Here is a 15,592-nt window from a genome sequence, read left to right as displayed (position 1 = left end):
TTCTTATCTGCTCTCACCAAAGCTCTGAATATCTCAGCAGGAGGAGGGGAAGATAGAGCCAACTTCTCCAGCTGCTTTCCTGTCTGACCTCACTGCAGGCAGAGCTTAAGGCATTACAGATGGAGCCAAACTGTAATGAAATGATGTGTTTTAGTGCAGAGGCCCAACTGAAGCTCCAGCCCTTCCTGCTGTTGGGAAGGATGAAGCCTTGAAGGGAGGCTGGGGGAAGTCTGTCTGAGGCAGGAACAACCTTTTACCACAAGGATTAAGTTCTGGCTTCATTCAGTCTGAAGGCCACATCGCTCCAGAAGCAATGAGTTTGCCTACACCAAGACACACCTGGATTTCACAGCAACTGAGGTTCCATACTGCTTTATTCCCACCCCAGATGTCTGAGTTGCTGAGATTCAGTCTGCTGCCAGGCTCATCCCAGCTGCTGGGAAGCAGCAACCAGCCCTTGGCTGGGCCATGCCAGCAGGAGGGCAGACTTGCTGCTCCCAGCAGCAGTGAATGCCTCATTGGGCAGTGCTGCCAGCTTCAGTCACACTGTGCCTTGGTCCTGCCTGGCTCCTGGAGTGACTTGCCCAGCACTCCACGTTTGAAGAGCTGCCTCCCCGAGGGCAAGGTCAGCGGTCTCCCTTCCCTCAGCTGTCTCTGGGCATCTTCACAGCCTTGTCAATGTGGGGTCTCAGTGCAGACAGAGAGATCAGCAGCGCCTCCTGCAGCAGAGCCAGGCCAGTCAGAGTCACTGCTCCCAGATGGGGGTCCCCGTGGGTGACCCCACATGTGCCATGTGTGTCACTGCCCCAGGGCAGACACGCAGCACTGCCCTGTGCACACCCAGCACCATCTGCCACCACCTACCTCTGTGCGGATGGTTCTGCTGCCTTGGCTGGGACACGTGTTCAGGTAGAAGTCAAACAGGACGCTTGGGTCGGTGACCTCCAGGTTCGGGTCCACATCAACCCCAGCTTCCAAGCCCTCGAGGCCTCCAAACACGACAAGGGCATGCCTGGGAGAGCATAAGGACAGGGTGAGAGGGCAGACCATCTAGGTCTGTGTCCAAGCAGGGAGCTGTGTCCATTGCTGATGGTGCCCACTGCCGCTGCCTCCCCACCAAAGCCCCACAAGCATGTGGCCAATGTAAAAACCCTTGCTACCAACTCTACAGAAATAGGAAAAGAATTGGTCTTGTCCTGGGTTATTTCCCCTGCTCTGCTGCCTGCACCAGCCTCACTGGGAGCTCTGAGTGGGGCCAAGAAAGAAGAACACAAACCTGAAGGAGGGCAGAGTGGCCTGGTCTACAGAGCTGCCCCGCTCTGAGGTCCCAATAGAGAGATCGTAGCCTTCCTTGAATGGACACTCAGAAAAGACAGCACCTGGAAAACAGTTCGGAGTTACTGCTGCCATGTCCTCACCTATGTGTCTTCTGGACAGGCTGAAACACTCCATGGTTCGGTGGTGGCAGCAGAAGGAGTTGCTTTCAGTGCCACCAGTGCATCTAGAGACAGAATGATTCCTCTTTCCCACATAATTCCCTTGTTGCAGGAGTCTCCCACACCCTCTTCCTCAAAGCTCGAGACAGGTGCCAGGAACCACCCCCAACATCTTACAGTCTTCCTACAAGGTCCAATCAACCAGAAGACAGGAAAAGAATTTTCCAGGGCTCTTGAACTCAAATGCCATTGCTGGCCCTAATGTGAATGTGTGGGATATAGTTATCATGGAAATGGAGAAGAGTGCCAACTCATCTCTTGCTGTTGTGCAGCTATTTGGAGCAATGGTGAGTGGAAGTACAGGGCAGAGTCCTGGAGGGTTATTGGGGTGATTCATGCCTCGCTTCAGCCCTAAAATTTGACTGCCACATGGCTGCTGGCTGCACGTGTAAGCTGCCCTTCAGACAAGGAGATTTCTAGGAAAGAGATGTGTGCAGCCAGTACGCCTGAAACTGGTGTGGAAGCCCAGGCAGAGAATCCCTGCAGATACTCACTCAAGCAGGAGGCCAGGCGCACAGTGTAACCCCAGTACAAGCCTGAGACTGTCCGGGGGTGGTGCGAGGACACCACAGTGCCTTTCCGCACTTTGGCTTCTGAAAGAAAGCAAAGAGGTTTAACAGCACCTGTGATCTGGTGAGATTTGACCAGCCACATGCAGCAGTTACTCCTGGGACAGGGCAGTGACTTGGTGGACAACACAACCCTCCCTTTTTCCAGAATGTGAAAAAGTATTCTGGAAATTCAGTGAGTTCTGGAAAGCATGTGAGTGTGTTTGGGCTGTTTATTGCTGGTCAAAGAGCTGACAGTTCTTTCCAGTTACCAAGGGAGGAATGGTAAGGGTGTTACTAAATTTGTGTGTGAAGGGAACGTGCAGAACTGGTGGGTACCTGTCACATGGAAGGACCAGCTCCTGCAGGGCTGAAGTTTACAGATGCTACTGGAGCCATGGATTACCTGGATTCTGGGGCTCCTCCAGGTGCACGGTGACTCGCAGACCGGGGTTCAGCTGTCTGTCAATCTGCACCTCCTGCAGTGACAGTCATCATCAGCACCAGATATTCTGGAAGGACTGGGGAAGGTGGGGAAGGAAGGGAATCTGTTGAGGAAGTGGGAGTCTGTTCTGGCCTGGAGCTGAAATTAGGAGCTCTGTGTGGTTCAGGGGCTTGGTCATCAGGCTGAAGCTTATTTTGCTACTCAAAGGTTCAGCTGCAGCAGTAAAGCAATGATGTGCTGGAATGGGCACGGCCTGCCAGGGACTTGGGAAACCACAAATACTGCCAAGCCAGAAGGGACAAGACAGTAACAGCCTTAAATCCTCTGCCAGCCCACTGTGGCCTTCAGAAACCCAGCAATGCCCACCCTGACTGCTTCAAATCTGCCAGAGAGACAAGGGAAATTGTTTTGGGATCTGTGGGTAACAGACACACCTTCCTCATCCCACAGTTAACAAAGGAGCCTCTGCCTGGCTTCGTTGGGCGGTCCAGCACGATGCCCTCTCGGTACTCTGAGTCTTCATCCACCCGCATGTGGTGGGGGCTGTCCAGGGGGTTGAGCAGCCCTAGAACAGCACAGAGCAAAGAGCTGCTGAGGGGAGAACATGTGTAAGAGCAGTTTCTCCCCTCTCACATCCAGCACACCACACCAGCATGCTGAAGTGGGGAAAAATTACTCAGTTCTGTGTGTCCCACACAAAACAAGCCAGAGCTCAGAAAGGACAGAGACAAATGGATCATCACCTGCAAACTGCAGATCCTCATGTTTTGGGAAAAAGGATTTCCTCAAGTACCTGTCACCAGAGAAAGGTGAAATGTGGAAAGGTATTTTTATGGAATCTGTATCACAATTCTACCACTGTTCTGACTCAAAGGAGATGAGTATAGAGAAAAGCAAACTTACTGAGGGCACTCCAAGTACTGCAGGATCCGAGCCAGCTGCACACAAGCCTTGCCTTTCCTCCCAATTCCTTCAAAATCCCCCTCCACGCTCCTGAAAGTGAAAGCAAGCAGCTTGTGAACTTGGTATGAGATAGGTCAGTCTCCAGAAGACCAAGCCTTGCTTCTTCAGCTAGCAATAGCAGCACACCCCTTCCCTCTAACCCTTGTAAAAGGGCTGCTCCTGAGGCGGTCTGTTAACACATCATCCTTGGAACTCTCTCCGTAAGCCAAGCATTTCTGTCAGTTTTGTTTTTTGATCTCTATGTATTAATGTGACCTGGCAGTTGGATGCTACTGAGCTGGATGCTCCAGGATTGCATGGCTTGGCCAGTTAACTCAGGTAGAGGTCCAAGTGAAAAACTGAAGGATATGAAAACATCTATAAGAATACAAGCATGTCCTGTCCCTCCTCAGCAAGGCTTAAGGGTACAGAACTGCTTCACCACCCTCATGGCAAGGAGTTCTTTCCTAACATGTAATCTAAGCGTGCTCTCCTTCAGTCTCCTCCTTACTTGACATCCTCTCCGTGCTCATCGAACACCACGATCTCATCCACGCAGAAGATGGCACAGGCGCGGGCGATCTGTCCCGCCAGGTACGTGCGCAGCTCCAGCGACTGCGCGTTGTTCAGGATGGAGCCGGGCAGGGCCACGCTCAGCGTGTGGTGACGGCCTGGGGAGCACGGAGACATGAGAGAGAGCCACGGCCTGATGATGTACAGCATCACATTTACTGCTTCAAGGGAAAAGCAACCTCTGATTCTTAGCGTTAATGACAGGTTTTCTCTTAAGAAAGGTCTCTGGTGCAGTGGTTGCTGCACCATGTTCGTGCCTGTTTGGTCATGTGGACTGATCCATATCGGATCTATAAAGTAACACTTTTCCTATCGATAGGTAACACTGGCTGCCTTTTAACAGCCAGGTTCTCCAGCACTTTCCACCCAGGTACCCCCACCGGCATCACCTCTGTCTTCCTTCTGCTCCTCCTGCTTCTGGGCTTGTTGTTCCTCCAGCTCCCGCATCCGCTGTTTCTCCAGTTTCTTCAGCAGCTTCATTTCCTTCCATTTCTTCTTCTCGGCTTTCCCTGGGACGGAGAACAGCGTCTGGCGTTAAATACCGCGCCGCGACCACTCCGAGCGGCCCCAGCCCCTCGTGTGCGCAGTCTTGCTTACTCTCCTGCTTCCAGCGCCGCCAGTCCACCTTCCTGTCCTCAACCTGCGGGGGACAGCGCTCGTTACCGCCGGGCTCCCCTCAGAGCCACGGGCCGGACCCAGGCTCCCTCCACCCACCCACCTGAGCTCCCTTGGGCTTCTTCCCCACGCCGCTCTCCGTGTCCGCCATCTTCCCCGCGCTCCCGGCCACGCCCCCTAGCGGCTGATTGGCCGGAGGGCGCAGGCACCGCCCAGGGCGGGGAGGAGCCCGAGGTCACATGGAGGGCGTTTGAGCGGCCCGCGGAGCTCAGCAGGGTCTGCCGCGTTCTGCAGGCGGATGGGTGACCTGGGCGGGACAGCACCGGGCAGTGCTCGGTATAGCCCGGCAGCTCCAAGGAAGATTCACAATTCCAACGTGAGGAGGGTGCGTATAAAATCTGGGCGTCTTTGCACAAGCTCTGCGTGCCTTCTGGATAATGGGTACATGCACCCTGCCCCTTGCAGGGTGTGTCATGGCCTAGATAAGAGCCCATGCATGTGGGGGTGTTGCAATTAATCTTCGTGTTAACAATCTAATTGCACGGTTCTTGCTCTGTTTCAGCAATTGTGACTCTCCCCATGTTCAGTACCTATGTGGGTGCAAAAGGGCTTTCAGCAGCACCCTCACCCACCCAGGCTGTGCAAGCAGGTGAGATGGGACACCAGGGCAGACAGGTGGGTGTTTGCCTTCTTCCCTCCCTCTCTCCCTCCTGCTGGCCCTTGCAGCTCTGCTTCCAAGGGGATTGGTACCCAAGCAGGTACAAGCTTGCAGGCCAATATAGAAAACCCGCGGAGCTGCTCCTCCCAGCCTGAATGGAACAACCAGCCACCACTACAGGACCGAGCACAGGTGAGGCAGCTCTCAAGGAGAGCTCCATCAGTCCTGCAGTCATTACAGAGACATTTACTCTTCCACGAGTGCAGTAATTCCACTTTAATAATTTAATCGCTACACACACTCATCGCACAGTCTGTTGCACATAACTCCTGCATGGTTGATGATGATGTTTCACACTCTTATCCAGGCTGAAATCAGGACTGATGCAGCCCAGTGGGTGGGAGGCTGGGGGCCACCAGCAGCGGGAGCAGCCCAAGGCCACAGTGCCTACCCTCCACTGCCACTGTGTGCACTTGTCAAAAAGCCTGAAGGTTTTGCTCTGCAGCCTGGACAATGCTGCCACAAGCCCTGACAAAGTGCCAGGAGTAATTTGGAAGGTTTGATAGTAGCCAGGCTATTGGTGAAAGCCTGTTTCCTGGGGGGAAACCAATCTTCCCCAGAGATGCACAAAAAAAAATAGGGGGAAAATTGTTAATGATGGGAAATGTAATTTCACTGGGTTTCTAATCATCAGGATCATAGGAGTCACCCTACTGATGGCTGGTGATACTGTCCAGTCCTGTGGGAACATGACTGCTGGTGGAAATATTGCCCTGTATCCTGAGTGGGGATGTGGAGCAAGACAAACCAACTAACCTTCCAGCACGGTCTTAAAGGTAGGTCCTGAAATACCTTTTCAGAATTTGGTGCCATCCTTACCTTGTGTGTTGCTGGCTGCGTCCCAGAACTGATTAGCAAAGTCTTTAAGTGTACAAAATGTCAAATACTGTCAATGCACACAAAGTCCCACTTCTTGCAATCATTTCACAGTGACTGAAAGTACCCCTCAGGGCACGGGCCTGGAAAACCTCTTAACATTTGCCTGACAGAAAATGTTGTTGGAAGCACAGAAGTAAAAATGTATCAAAGTTTGCAGACAAGTGAAGAAGAGGAAGAGCAGTCAGGGCAGACAAGGACCAAGGAGAGCCTGGTTCTCTCTCTGGTGCACTCAGGAGCTGGTTTTCTCTTGTTTCCATTTTTGCAGTATGTCATTTGCTGCCTTCAGTGTAGCATCCTCCTAAACAAATACCACAGGTTTGGTCAGTGGCTCCCAGCTAAATCCCATTTCCCCTCACTGCATTCATACAAAAATCCTGTTCTGTATGAACAGATTCTGGAGCATTGCAGGTTCAGTATGAGATAGGGATAGCCATCTCTGGGGCAGACACAGCCACTGGGCAGCTAGAGGGTCACCCAGAGAGTCCCTGCCTTGGCCAAGAAATGTAGGACAAAGTTTAGCATGGCCCTGGCACATCTGTTGCCCCCAGCTCAGCTTGCATGTCCGCAGGAGGGATTGCTCCAGCTGGGATGCCATGCTTTGGCTCCAAAGCCCAAGGCATCCTGCATTTCTTCCTGGCATTTATCTCATTAAACCAGCCCTGATTATTATTCCCAGCCTTGCCTGCCTTGTGCTGCCATGTATCTCACCTTTGCAAAGCAAAACCGGATGAAATTGGTGTAGTTGTTCTTGTGGGCCTCGCTGTAGAAAGCAGAGAGTGGGATGGCAGCAAGTCCCTGTGAAGAGGAAGCACATGGAGCTGAGGTTTCTGGGGCTGGCCTGCAGCCTGCTGTGCCCCAGCGTGGGAAGAGCCCTCCACTCCAGGCCCCCTGGCCATGAGCTGCTGGCTGCAGTGGGCACAGCCAGCATGGTGGGCATAAACCCATCTGGGGCAAAAGCAGCAGAAAGGGCCAGACCCATTTACCTTGTTCTTGACCATCCACTTTATAAATCTGTAGTCGTAGGGCTGATCTGAGTTGGGGACATCGGGGACGTCAGATTCTACAGGAGAAGTGCAGCAGGACAGAGGCTGGAGCAGCTGCTGGGTGCCTCAGCCAAGCTCCAAACCCACATCCTTAGAGTTTGGATGGGGAACATGCTGTCTATCCCTACTTTGATGGCAGGTTCCTGACCCTGCCAGTGGTACCACCTGGGCAGGACTGCAGGTGACTCACTGAACGGGGAGATGTCTGCCACCAGGAAGTAGGTGCCCTCAGGGACGATGGGTTTCATCCCCACAGCAGTCAGGCTCTGGATCAGCCAGTCTCTCTTCCGCTGCAGCTCCTTGCACAGCTGGACAAAGTAGCTCTCTGGTTTTCCATAGAGTATGAGCTCCCTCTGGAAACCCTGAGCCACAGCCTCCTGCAAAGAGAGAGGAGCCAGTGCCCAGTGGGAAGATGGTCAGGGCTTTCTTGGGAACTGGAGTTCCTGCAATTCAGAGGTGATTAGGGACCTCTCTGCCTCCAGCCCCTCCAAACAGCCCCTTAGATTTGTCAATGCAAGATAAGGAATATACCCCAGGCAGGCTGGGCTCTCCCCTTTCTCCCAGACACTGTAGGGAGCAACTGTAGGGAGAGACAAAGGAGTCTCTTCAGGGCACTTGTGTGTGCCTTTCAGGTCAGCTGTGGGCAAGAGGACTCTCTCTTGCCCCTGCTCTAGGGGTTTGGGAATTGCAGGGCCAGGTGCAGGGAACTGCCTTACCTGGGCAATTGTGGCACAGTGGTACACTGAGTTCTGGTGCACAGTACGGAGGTGCTGCAGCAGCCTGTCGGGTCCCACCACCCAGCCCACCTGCAGCCAGGAGAGGAGGAAGGTGGTGAGTCTCTGGGTACCTGCTCAGGCTCCCCTTTCTTTGCCTATGCTGGTTTAATTGTATTTTCCAGACAGAACTTTCATAAAGAACCTTGGGTACTTTCACACCCCAAGGCTCAAAACTCATTGTGGACACAAGTCCCCAGTGCCATGCTATGGCAAAGGGACAGGGATGGGGACACAAGGAGGTGCCACATGGGGTATTCACCTTCCATCCAGTGACACTGAAGGTCTTCCCAGCACTCCCAACGATCACTGTGCGGTCCCACATCCCTTGCAAGCTGGCTGGCAATGAAAGGAGAGAAACCCCAATGGCAGAGCACAGCATGCTCCTTTCTTTATGCATTAATGGCATGGTATGAGCTCTCTGCCCACCATAACCCACTGTGATCTTTTATGCTCACAGCACATCTTTCACCTGGATGAGCCTCAAAGCACATCCTGAACAGGCAGCCAGGTTTCTCAAGAGCATCTCTTTTTAATTAAACATTTTCACAGGCATGTACCCAGCCCCAGGGTCTCCTGGAGATGCCAAGTACCATCATCCTGCATCAAAGTGATTGCATGTTACTGCAACTGGAAGAACAGGCTGAAATCATGTTGAAATGGATTTCCTGAAACTAGAGACATGCAAAAAATCGTGGCTTTACAAAGCATGGGAAAAAAGTAAGTTTCACTGGAACCAAGGGACATTTTGCTCTAGATCTCTCCTCTGACTGGCTCTGAAGTCAGCACTTCTGTTTAAGACCTTCTTTGGAGGCTGAGATTGAAGTGCAGCAAAATACCTCCAGTAGGGATTTGTGCCTAATACAGCTGTGCATGGGGGCAGCCCATGGGATTTCCAGGGGACCCCAGAGAAATATCCATTCCCTTCCCTGAGCAGCTCCCCAGCCCAGCCCAGCCCCATACCGATGCGGATGTGCTGCTTCCCGTCATAGACCAGCCACTCGTACACCTCGTCACTGATGCACAGCACGTCGTGCTTCACACACAGCTCTGCAATCAGCCCCAGCTCCTCACGGCTGAACACCTGCAGCAGGCATGGAGTGGGGCAGAGATACAGCAGGAGCATTTCTGAGCCTCTGCGTGTCCCTGCTTGTCCCTGAAGGCTGTGTACCCTCCTGGCACTATCTCCCATGGCAGGGTGGGCAGGAGCCAGCTGCAGTGGTCTAACAGGGCAAAAGTACTGCTGACACTGAAAACAAGGCTTAAAAACACCAGAAGAGTGAGCACAGCATGTGGTGCCTCCACAACAACCACTTCCCTTGTGTGCAAGGAAGATCGAGTCACTGCTGCACTGCAAATGTGGCTGCAGCACTCCGGCAGCTTGCAGGGCCCAGCATGGCCAGAGGCATTACCTTGCCCAGAGGGTTGTTGGGTGTGTTCAGGACGATAGCTTTTGTCCGTTCACTGAATTTAGAAGCCAGTTCAGCTGGGTCCAGCTGCCAGTCTGCACTAGACATCAATTTTCCATCTTTTGGAGGATTCTAGAGAGAGCACAGGGGAATCATGGTTTGCTTTGCAACCTCTGCCCTTTGCTTACCATGCCATCTCTTTGCTGACTTTGCTGTGACTCTTCCCTCCTCCACTCACTCACCGGTCTCAGAGGAACAAACACTGGTGTCCCACCAGCCATCTTCACCATTGGCTCATAGCAGTCGAAAAAGGGCTCAATGATTATCACCTGGAAGAAAGGGACATGTCAGCACTGTCCTGTTCAGACCTTCTTTGAGGAATGGAGGGAGCAATGAGAGGGACAGGACATTTTAATCCCTGAATTACTGTAATGGAGAACCTGCATTGCCTGTGGACATCATCAGAGAAGGAGACTGCCACTTGGGACCAAAAGGGTTATTTTGCTTTATGCAGAAATGAGGCAGTGCCCTGCAGCAGGTAATTTCTTCTCAAGTACTGCAGAATGGGGATAAAACAAAAACCAGCCTGCAGGTCCCCTGGGGGAAGGCTGCCACTGCAACAAGCCCAAATCTTGATTACCTCATCACCTTCATCCACTAAAGCCTGGAAGCAGCAGAAGAGGGCCTGGTATGCCCCCACAGTCACCATCACATTGGTCATAGGATCCAGGTCTCGTCCAAGCACCGTCTCAAAAAGCTGGGCTAGGACCGTCACCAGAGGTGGGTGGCCCTGTGAGATGAGAGGAGGGTGAGAATTGGGTTGCAGAAGACTCCTAAACCAAGGATGAACCTTTGGAAGAGGCCTAGAAAACCAAGAACCCTGTGAGGCATCTTCCAGCCCGGCTGCTTCAAACACCCCAGTAAGGTAGGGAGTTACAGCCCTGGGAACAGTGGGCAGGGGTCCAGGCTGGAGGTGTGTTTTGCTTCGTGTTTTTTTCCTGTTTACTGCTGCCTGATGAACCCTGAAGCAGCCAGGGCTGCTGGGGAGTGAGGGGGAATGCTGGGGAGGGAGCTCTGTCCACGCACAAAGGCACGGGTGTACTGGTGCAGCATGTGGTTCCCCCCGCTGAGGGCTTTCGTCAACGCTTCCATCAGAAAGTCTGGTGCAGGGAAGTCAGGGAAGCCCTGGCCCAGGTTCACCTTGGAGTAGGTAGCAGCCAGTTTTACAAACTCCACCCTGGAGAGAAGGGAAAGAAAAGCACTTTCAGAGGGTCTGGGCAGTGTGCTGGCAAAGCTCTGCTTGTAGCATCCCTTTGGAAGGGAATGGGGTTGGTGTCCCTCCTGCAGAGCCACCCCACTGCTCACAGGCAGGCAAGACTGAGCACAGGTCATTTCAGACCTGTTGCAATTAAACCAAGGATGATGAATTATTGCACTGGGGGAATGGTTTTAATTTATTCTCCCAGGAAACAGCTCCTGTGGTCAGTGTGTGGTCACAGCTGAAGCCCCACGGTGCTTCTGATCACACAGAATTGAACAGGAGAGGACTTTGAGGTTTTCAAGCTCATACCAGCTCTGCAGAAGTTAGCAACTAGACACTGTGAAGGCCTCTGCAGAGGGCAAGGCAGGCTGAACTCACTGCTCATCTCAAAGCAAACAAGAGCCAGCTCATTGCCCTGCTGTGCTCCCTGAACACCTGCAAAGCAGCCAAGGGAGACTTCTCCTCTGTGCTGTGGCTGTTGTGATTTCTATCTGGTTTTAGGCTGCCTAAAACCACATCTACCATCTGGGTTAACCAAACATCCTCTTAACTTACCAGACATTTTTATCTATTCCCTCCAACCTCCGAGCTTGCACTGGCCTTGACATTTTTGCCTGCAGAGAGAGAGAGAGAGAGGGTTAGTCTGAAGCTTTTACTCATGTCAATGGGGCCTCACACAAAGGGGCTGTGGCCTCCTCAGGGAAGTTTTTCCCAACAGAAGGTGTGCCCTTTAGTATTGCTTCATGGGCTGTTCCTGACTTACCATAGAGCAGTAATGCTGTTGCAGTGGTTTCTGCTTTCACTTACAAGTTTCAACAAGAATTAGGAAAATAGATGAACTAAAGAAGCGTTTGTACACTCACTGGGGAGGTGGGAATGCCTTAAACCTGTTGGGATTACCATGGGGTCAAACTTGGCCAGGCTGTAACAGCAGGCCAAGGACCCCAGACCTCAGGCTTTTACCTTCCATAATCTCTCCTTGTCCTTTATGGGAAGGACATCCTTACTCTATAAGCCATGAAATCCCCCCTTTTCCTAGAAGAACAAACTATTTTATTCCATGCTGCTCTATAAAGTAGCAGAAGTAGTTACTCTTCTGTCCTGATGAAGTGCTTGGTAAGGGGGCTTGCTCTAGATCCTATAAAATGTGCTGTGTTTTGTATTTAAAGTTCATGTCAAAACCAAGCAGTAACTGGGTACAGGCAAGAGAGAGCACAGCACAGAGGTCAGTGAGATGTGCAGAGATACTGAGGTACCATGCCGTGACTGGTTTGTAATTTCCATGTACATCATGGTTCAGGGGAGTGGCAAGAAAGACAGTAGGAAACACTGAATGCAAACCCCTCCTTCCAGCTGAATAAGCACAGTGGGAGAAAGTTAGATGTGCTTGATGGGGAATTCATCACAAGGATGATGAAAAGTGGCAGAGGCAGAATTTAACTCAGCAGTGCAGGGAAAAGGTACCCAGACAGGAAAGGGGCTGGAAAATGGAGACAAATAATGCTCAATGCACCATAAAGAGACAGTGTGGGGGCATGAGGAGGGCAGCCCTGAAGCAATGAGTCAAGAAAACCATTGTCACCACAGCAAATAAAATACATTTGTACTGGGACAAGGAAGGCATGTGAAAGCAGCTGAGGTGAGATGCAGAGCTGGGATGCAAAGAGCTCTGTGCTCTGCTGTGCCAGAATGGTGGGGGGGATACCAGGTCAGCCCCTCCCCAGGTTCAGCTGCAATAGGAATTCCACACTTACCTGCTCCTCTCTGCTGTTTCCACAGACTGCACCAGAATCTGGGTAGTGCCCCAAGGATATTTTGTGCTGAGGTCCTCAGATTTTCATACAGCTTCAGCCCTTAGCAGGGATCTTTGCAAACACCCAGCTGAGGAGCCCTTTGTTTCAGAGGGCACCGGGTGGACTCTGCTCCACCGTGGTGCCAGGCAGGCAGCCAAGGGTGAGCAGAAGTCGCTGGGTCCAGGGCAGCCTCTTTCCTCTCCCTCAGCCCAGCTTTGCTCTTTCTGCACAAGCTCAGGGCTGTTATGGTCACATTACCTGGTGCCTGAGCTGATTTGGGTGGGAGCAGGATTTGTGGCTTGGGAAGTAAAAGATAGCTGGAGGTGAAATATTAACAGCTCCAGCACTGTTCTTGTGAGGTGGGGCTGCTGCAGGCCACAGGTCAGAAAATTTAACAGATGACCAAGTGTGAGGGGGATTGGTGAGAAGAAGGTGCCTTAAGCCTTGAAATTCCCAGTTCTGAGGAAAGTCCTTGTCTGCTTCAGGAAATAAAATAACAAATAGTTTCTTTTTCTGCTGTCCCCTCCATCCGATCCTATCCCCAGCCTGTGTGATGCTGCCATGGAGAGCAACACAGGCTCAGGACCATGCAGCCCTCAAATCTGTTTCAGCCTGTTCTGCTCCCCAGACAGAAGGATGTGTTTCTCCAGGTGCAGTTTGCCTGGCAGCCACACAGGAGAGCTGGGTGCTAATGCCAAAGACTTGGCATCCACAGCCTTCCACCACTGACTCCTTGCCGTGTGAGACTGCCTTGCTCTGCACATTGGGATCTCTGAGTGGGATGTTGCTGTCTCCCAAGTACTTTGCAAGCCAAGAGGCTCTAGTAGAGACCATCAGATGAAGCAACCCCACAAACAAGGAGCTTTCTCCTCTATGAAGGATATCCCCTTGCTTATGAGTATCCTTTAAACAGGCTCCCCGGAAATAAGCAACAGAGGAAGTTGCACCGAAGTGGCTCTTCCTGACTCTGCCAAGGTGAGCTGCCCTGGGCAGGCTGCCAGCCAGGATCAGTCCCACTGGGCATTCCATACCTCTCTGGAACATGAGCTATGTCCAGCGCTGCCGTTCCTCTCCAGTAAGAAGTGACGCAGGGACGGTCCCGCTCTCCTGAGCATGCCACGGCTCCTGCTGTCTCACTCCTGCAGGCTCAGACCTGCAATTCCCCGGAAACAAAGGAGAGGGCTGAGACAATTGCTCCACAGCTACAGGGTTAAAGCAAACGCTCCGTGGGATGGGGCAGGTCCAGCCCAAAGCTGTGGTTGTTCTGCCACGGAAAGGAAAAGGCAAAATGAGCTGCTTTGTGCATTATCACTGCAACACAAAACAGTGCTGGGGCTGTACTTTGTGCCTGTGACACACACAAGTAGGATCACAAGGGCAACCATGACTTCTGCTTCTTCTCTCCCAATCCAGGCTTCCTCCACTTTGCTCTGCGCTGAGGGGACCAGTATGGACATGAATGAGAGGGCATCCTCTGGGAATTTGGTACTCAGCATCCACTCCCCATCCCGTGTCATTGATCCCAGGTAACTCTTGCCTCTGTCCTTCCTCCTCTGCAGCACCTTCACCTTTCTGGCCCTCATGGAGAATCTCTGGCATCTCAGCTGCTGCAACTCTGGTTTAGTCACAAGTTTTATTTCAATTAACAAGATGTCACCTTCTATCTCTAAAGTGATTTTGGTGATTATCCTTCCTTCAAGATCCCAAATAAATTAATGTCTATGTCTAATGCAGCCTGTTCCTCCATTTCAGGTTCCTTTAACTGTTCCACAGCACTACTTAAACATGCAGTATTTAAGCTAAAAGAAGTTAATGTTTTGTTAGGTACTTGAGATCAAAGCAGTGAGGCTGGAGGATGCATGCACCTTTATTTTGACCAGCCATGGATTAATTTACCTAGCTGCCAAAAAATTAATTAAAACAAGCTTGAAGCTGACCAGTCCAGAGGTAAGTTCTTAGTACTCCTGAGAGCACTTTCCCTCATTACATGTAGGATGCAATCCTCAGTGGCTGCATTTTTTGTCATTTCTAACAAAAGTGCAGAGCTGCTGCCAGCCGAGACCAGTGGGGTTTTACATATGTTTGCCAGGTGGGATAAAACAGCACAATTTATGGAAAAATGGGAAGCCAGAGCATCATATCTACTGTGTGTGGCACAGCTGCACAGTAAGGACAGCCACTGAGATGTGAGGAGACACTGCTTTGGGGTGCAAAGCAAAGGAGTCCTGGAATGAGGGGACCTACTCTGCAGGGGACAGAATCAAAGTGTGGCAGTAAAAAAAGCTTTATCAGATTGTGGCAAACTACAGAACCGTGTGAGAACTGTGCGCAGGGCTGTGGGCAGCACCAGGGAGCAGCTGACTGGGACACTGCTCGCTCTGGAAGGGTGCACTGGAGTAGAGGATTTCAGAGGTGACAACTGAAAGGTCACCTCGGGGACTGGTCACTCACCACCTCCTGCCCTCCAGCTCGCGAGTCGCAGCCGTCTCCTCCATCCCGGTGCTCCCCCAGCATCCCCTCGGCAGCCCGGGGGTGCACCCGGGAGGCTCTGGGGACACGGGTGTCCCTGGGTGTGCCCCAGGGCGGTGCAGGACCGGGCGGGAGCACGGCGAGCGCAGCAGCGGCGCCAGCCGCAGCTGACACAGGGACAAAGCGGCTGCCAGAGGGACAGCGGGGACAAAACCAACTTACATCGGGCTGGGCCACGCTGCTTTACTCTGCAGAGCCGGGCACAGCTGCCCAGGCTGCCCTGGCAAGCATTCTGCCTTCTCCGCCCGAAAGGCTTCATCTGCGGCGGGGACTTCCTGGGAGGAGCCGCGGAGCCAGGAAGGCAGCAGGGGAACCGCAGTCCTGGAGGGGACAGCGGGCCGGGAAAAGGCTCTGCAAAGGCTGGGAAAAGGCTGGGAAAAACAGGGGTTTGGCTGCCTGGGGAAATAGCCCAGCGTGGTGTTCAGGTGGAGGTCATGCTAGTGATGCCAGCAATAACTATAGCGGGCTGGTCTTTGTGGTTTGGCTGTAAATAGTTTCTCTCGGCAATGGCAGGGAATTTCTCTTTGGGTGAAGCCTTCGGTCATTTTGAAAAATTAATTTTTGAGTT

At 52.3% G+C, this 15,592-nt stretch overlaps 2 protein-coding genes across 4 annotated transcripts; both read right to left on the bottom strand.

The window, feature by feature from the left end:
* Positions 1–356: 356 nt before the first annotated feature.
* Positions 357–5,384, bottom strand: SPOUT1 (SPOUT domain containing methyltransferase 1). The gene is made up of 12 exons (XM_085077085.1): positions 4,723–5,384; positions 4,602–4,644; positions 4,394–4,513; positions 3,943–4,102; positions 3,393–3,482; positions 3,233–3,282; positions 2,924–3,054; positions 2,451–2,523; positions 1,991–2,089; positions 1,277–1,379; positions 865–1,012; positions 357–719 (listed from the first exon to the last, which is right to left on the bottom strand). The coding sequence occupies exons 1-12, from the start codon at positions 4,768–4,770 to the stop codon at positions 645–647; spliced, it is 1,140 nt and encodes a 379-aa protein (XP_084933211.1). The 5' UTR covers positions 4,771–5,384; the 3' UTR covers positions 357–644.
* Positions 5,385–5,538: 154 nt separating this feature from the next.
* KYAT1 (kynurenine aminotransferase 1) lies at positions 5,539–15,325 on the bottom strand. 3 transcript variants are annotated; one of them, XM_085077081.1, is made up of 14 exons: positions 15,187–15,325; positions 13,527–13,648; positions 11,258–11,316; positions 10,528–10,678; positions 10,082–10,231; positions 9,684–9,770; positions 9,445–9,573; positions 8,996–9,116; positions 8,295–8,371; positions 7,976–8,065; positions 7,450–7,636; positions 7,200–7,276; positions 6,925–7,011; positions 5,539–6,514 (listed from the first exon to the last, which is right to left on the bottom strand). In XM_085077081.1, the coding sequence occupies exons 2-14, from the start codon at positions 13,608–13,610 to the stop codon at positions 6,446–6,448; spliced, it is 1,368 nt and encodes a 455-aa protein (XP_084933207.1). In that variant the 5' UTR covers positions 13,611–13,648; positions 15,187–15,325; the 3' UTR covers positions 5,539–6,445. The 3 variants fall into 3 exon arrangements, with proteins under 3 accessions (XP_084933207.1, XP_084933208.1, XP_084933209.1); XM_085077082.1 differs by lacking the exon at positions 15,187–15,325 and adding an exon at positions 14,947–15,105; XM_085077083.1 differs by lacking the exons at positions 13,527–13,648; positions 15,187–15,325 and adding an exon at positions 12,457–13,486.
* Positions 15,326–15,592: the final 267 nt, after the last annotated feature.

Source organism: Lichenostomus cassidix, chromosome 17, assembly GCF_008360975.1.
Source record: "Lichenostomus cassidix isolate B80296 chromosome 17, HeHo_3.0, whole genome shotgun sequence".
Taxonomy (NCBI): domain Eukaryota; kingdom Metazoa; phylum Chordata; class Aves; order Passeriformes; family Meliphagidae; genus Lichenostomus; species Lichenostomus cassidix.
This window is presented reverse-complemented; position numbering and strand designations above follow the sequence as displayed.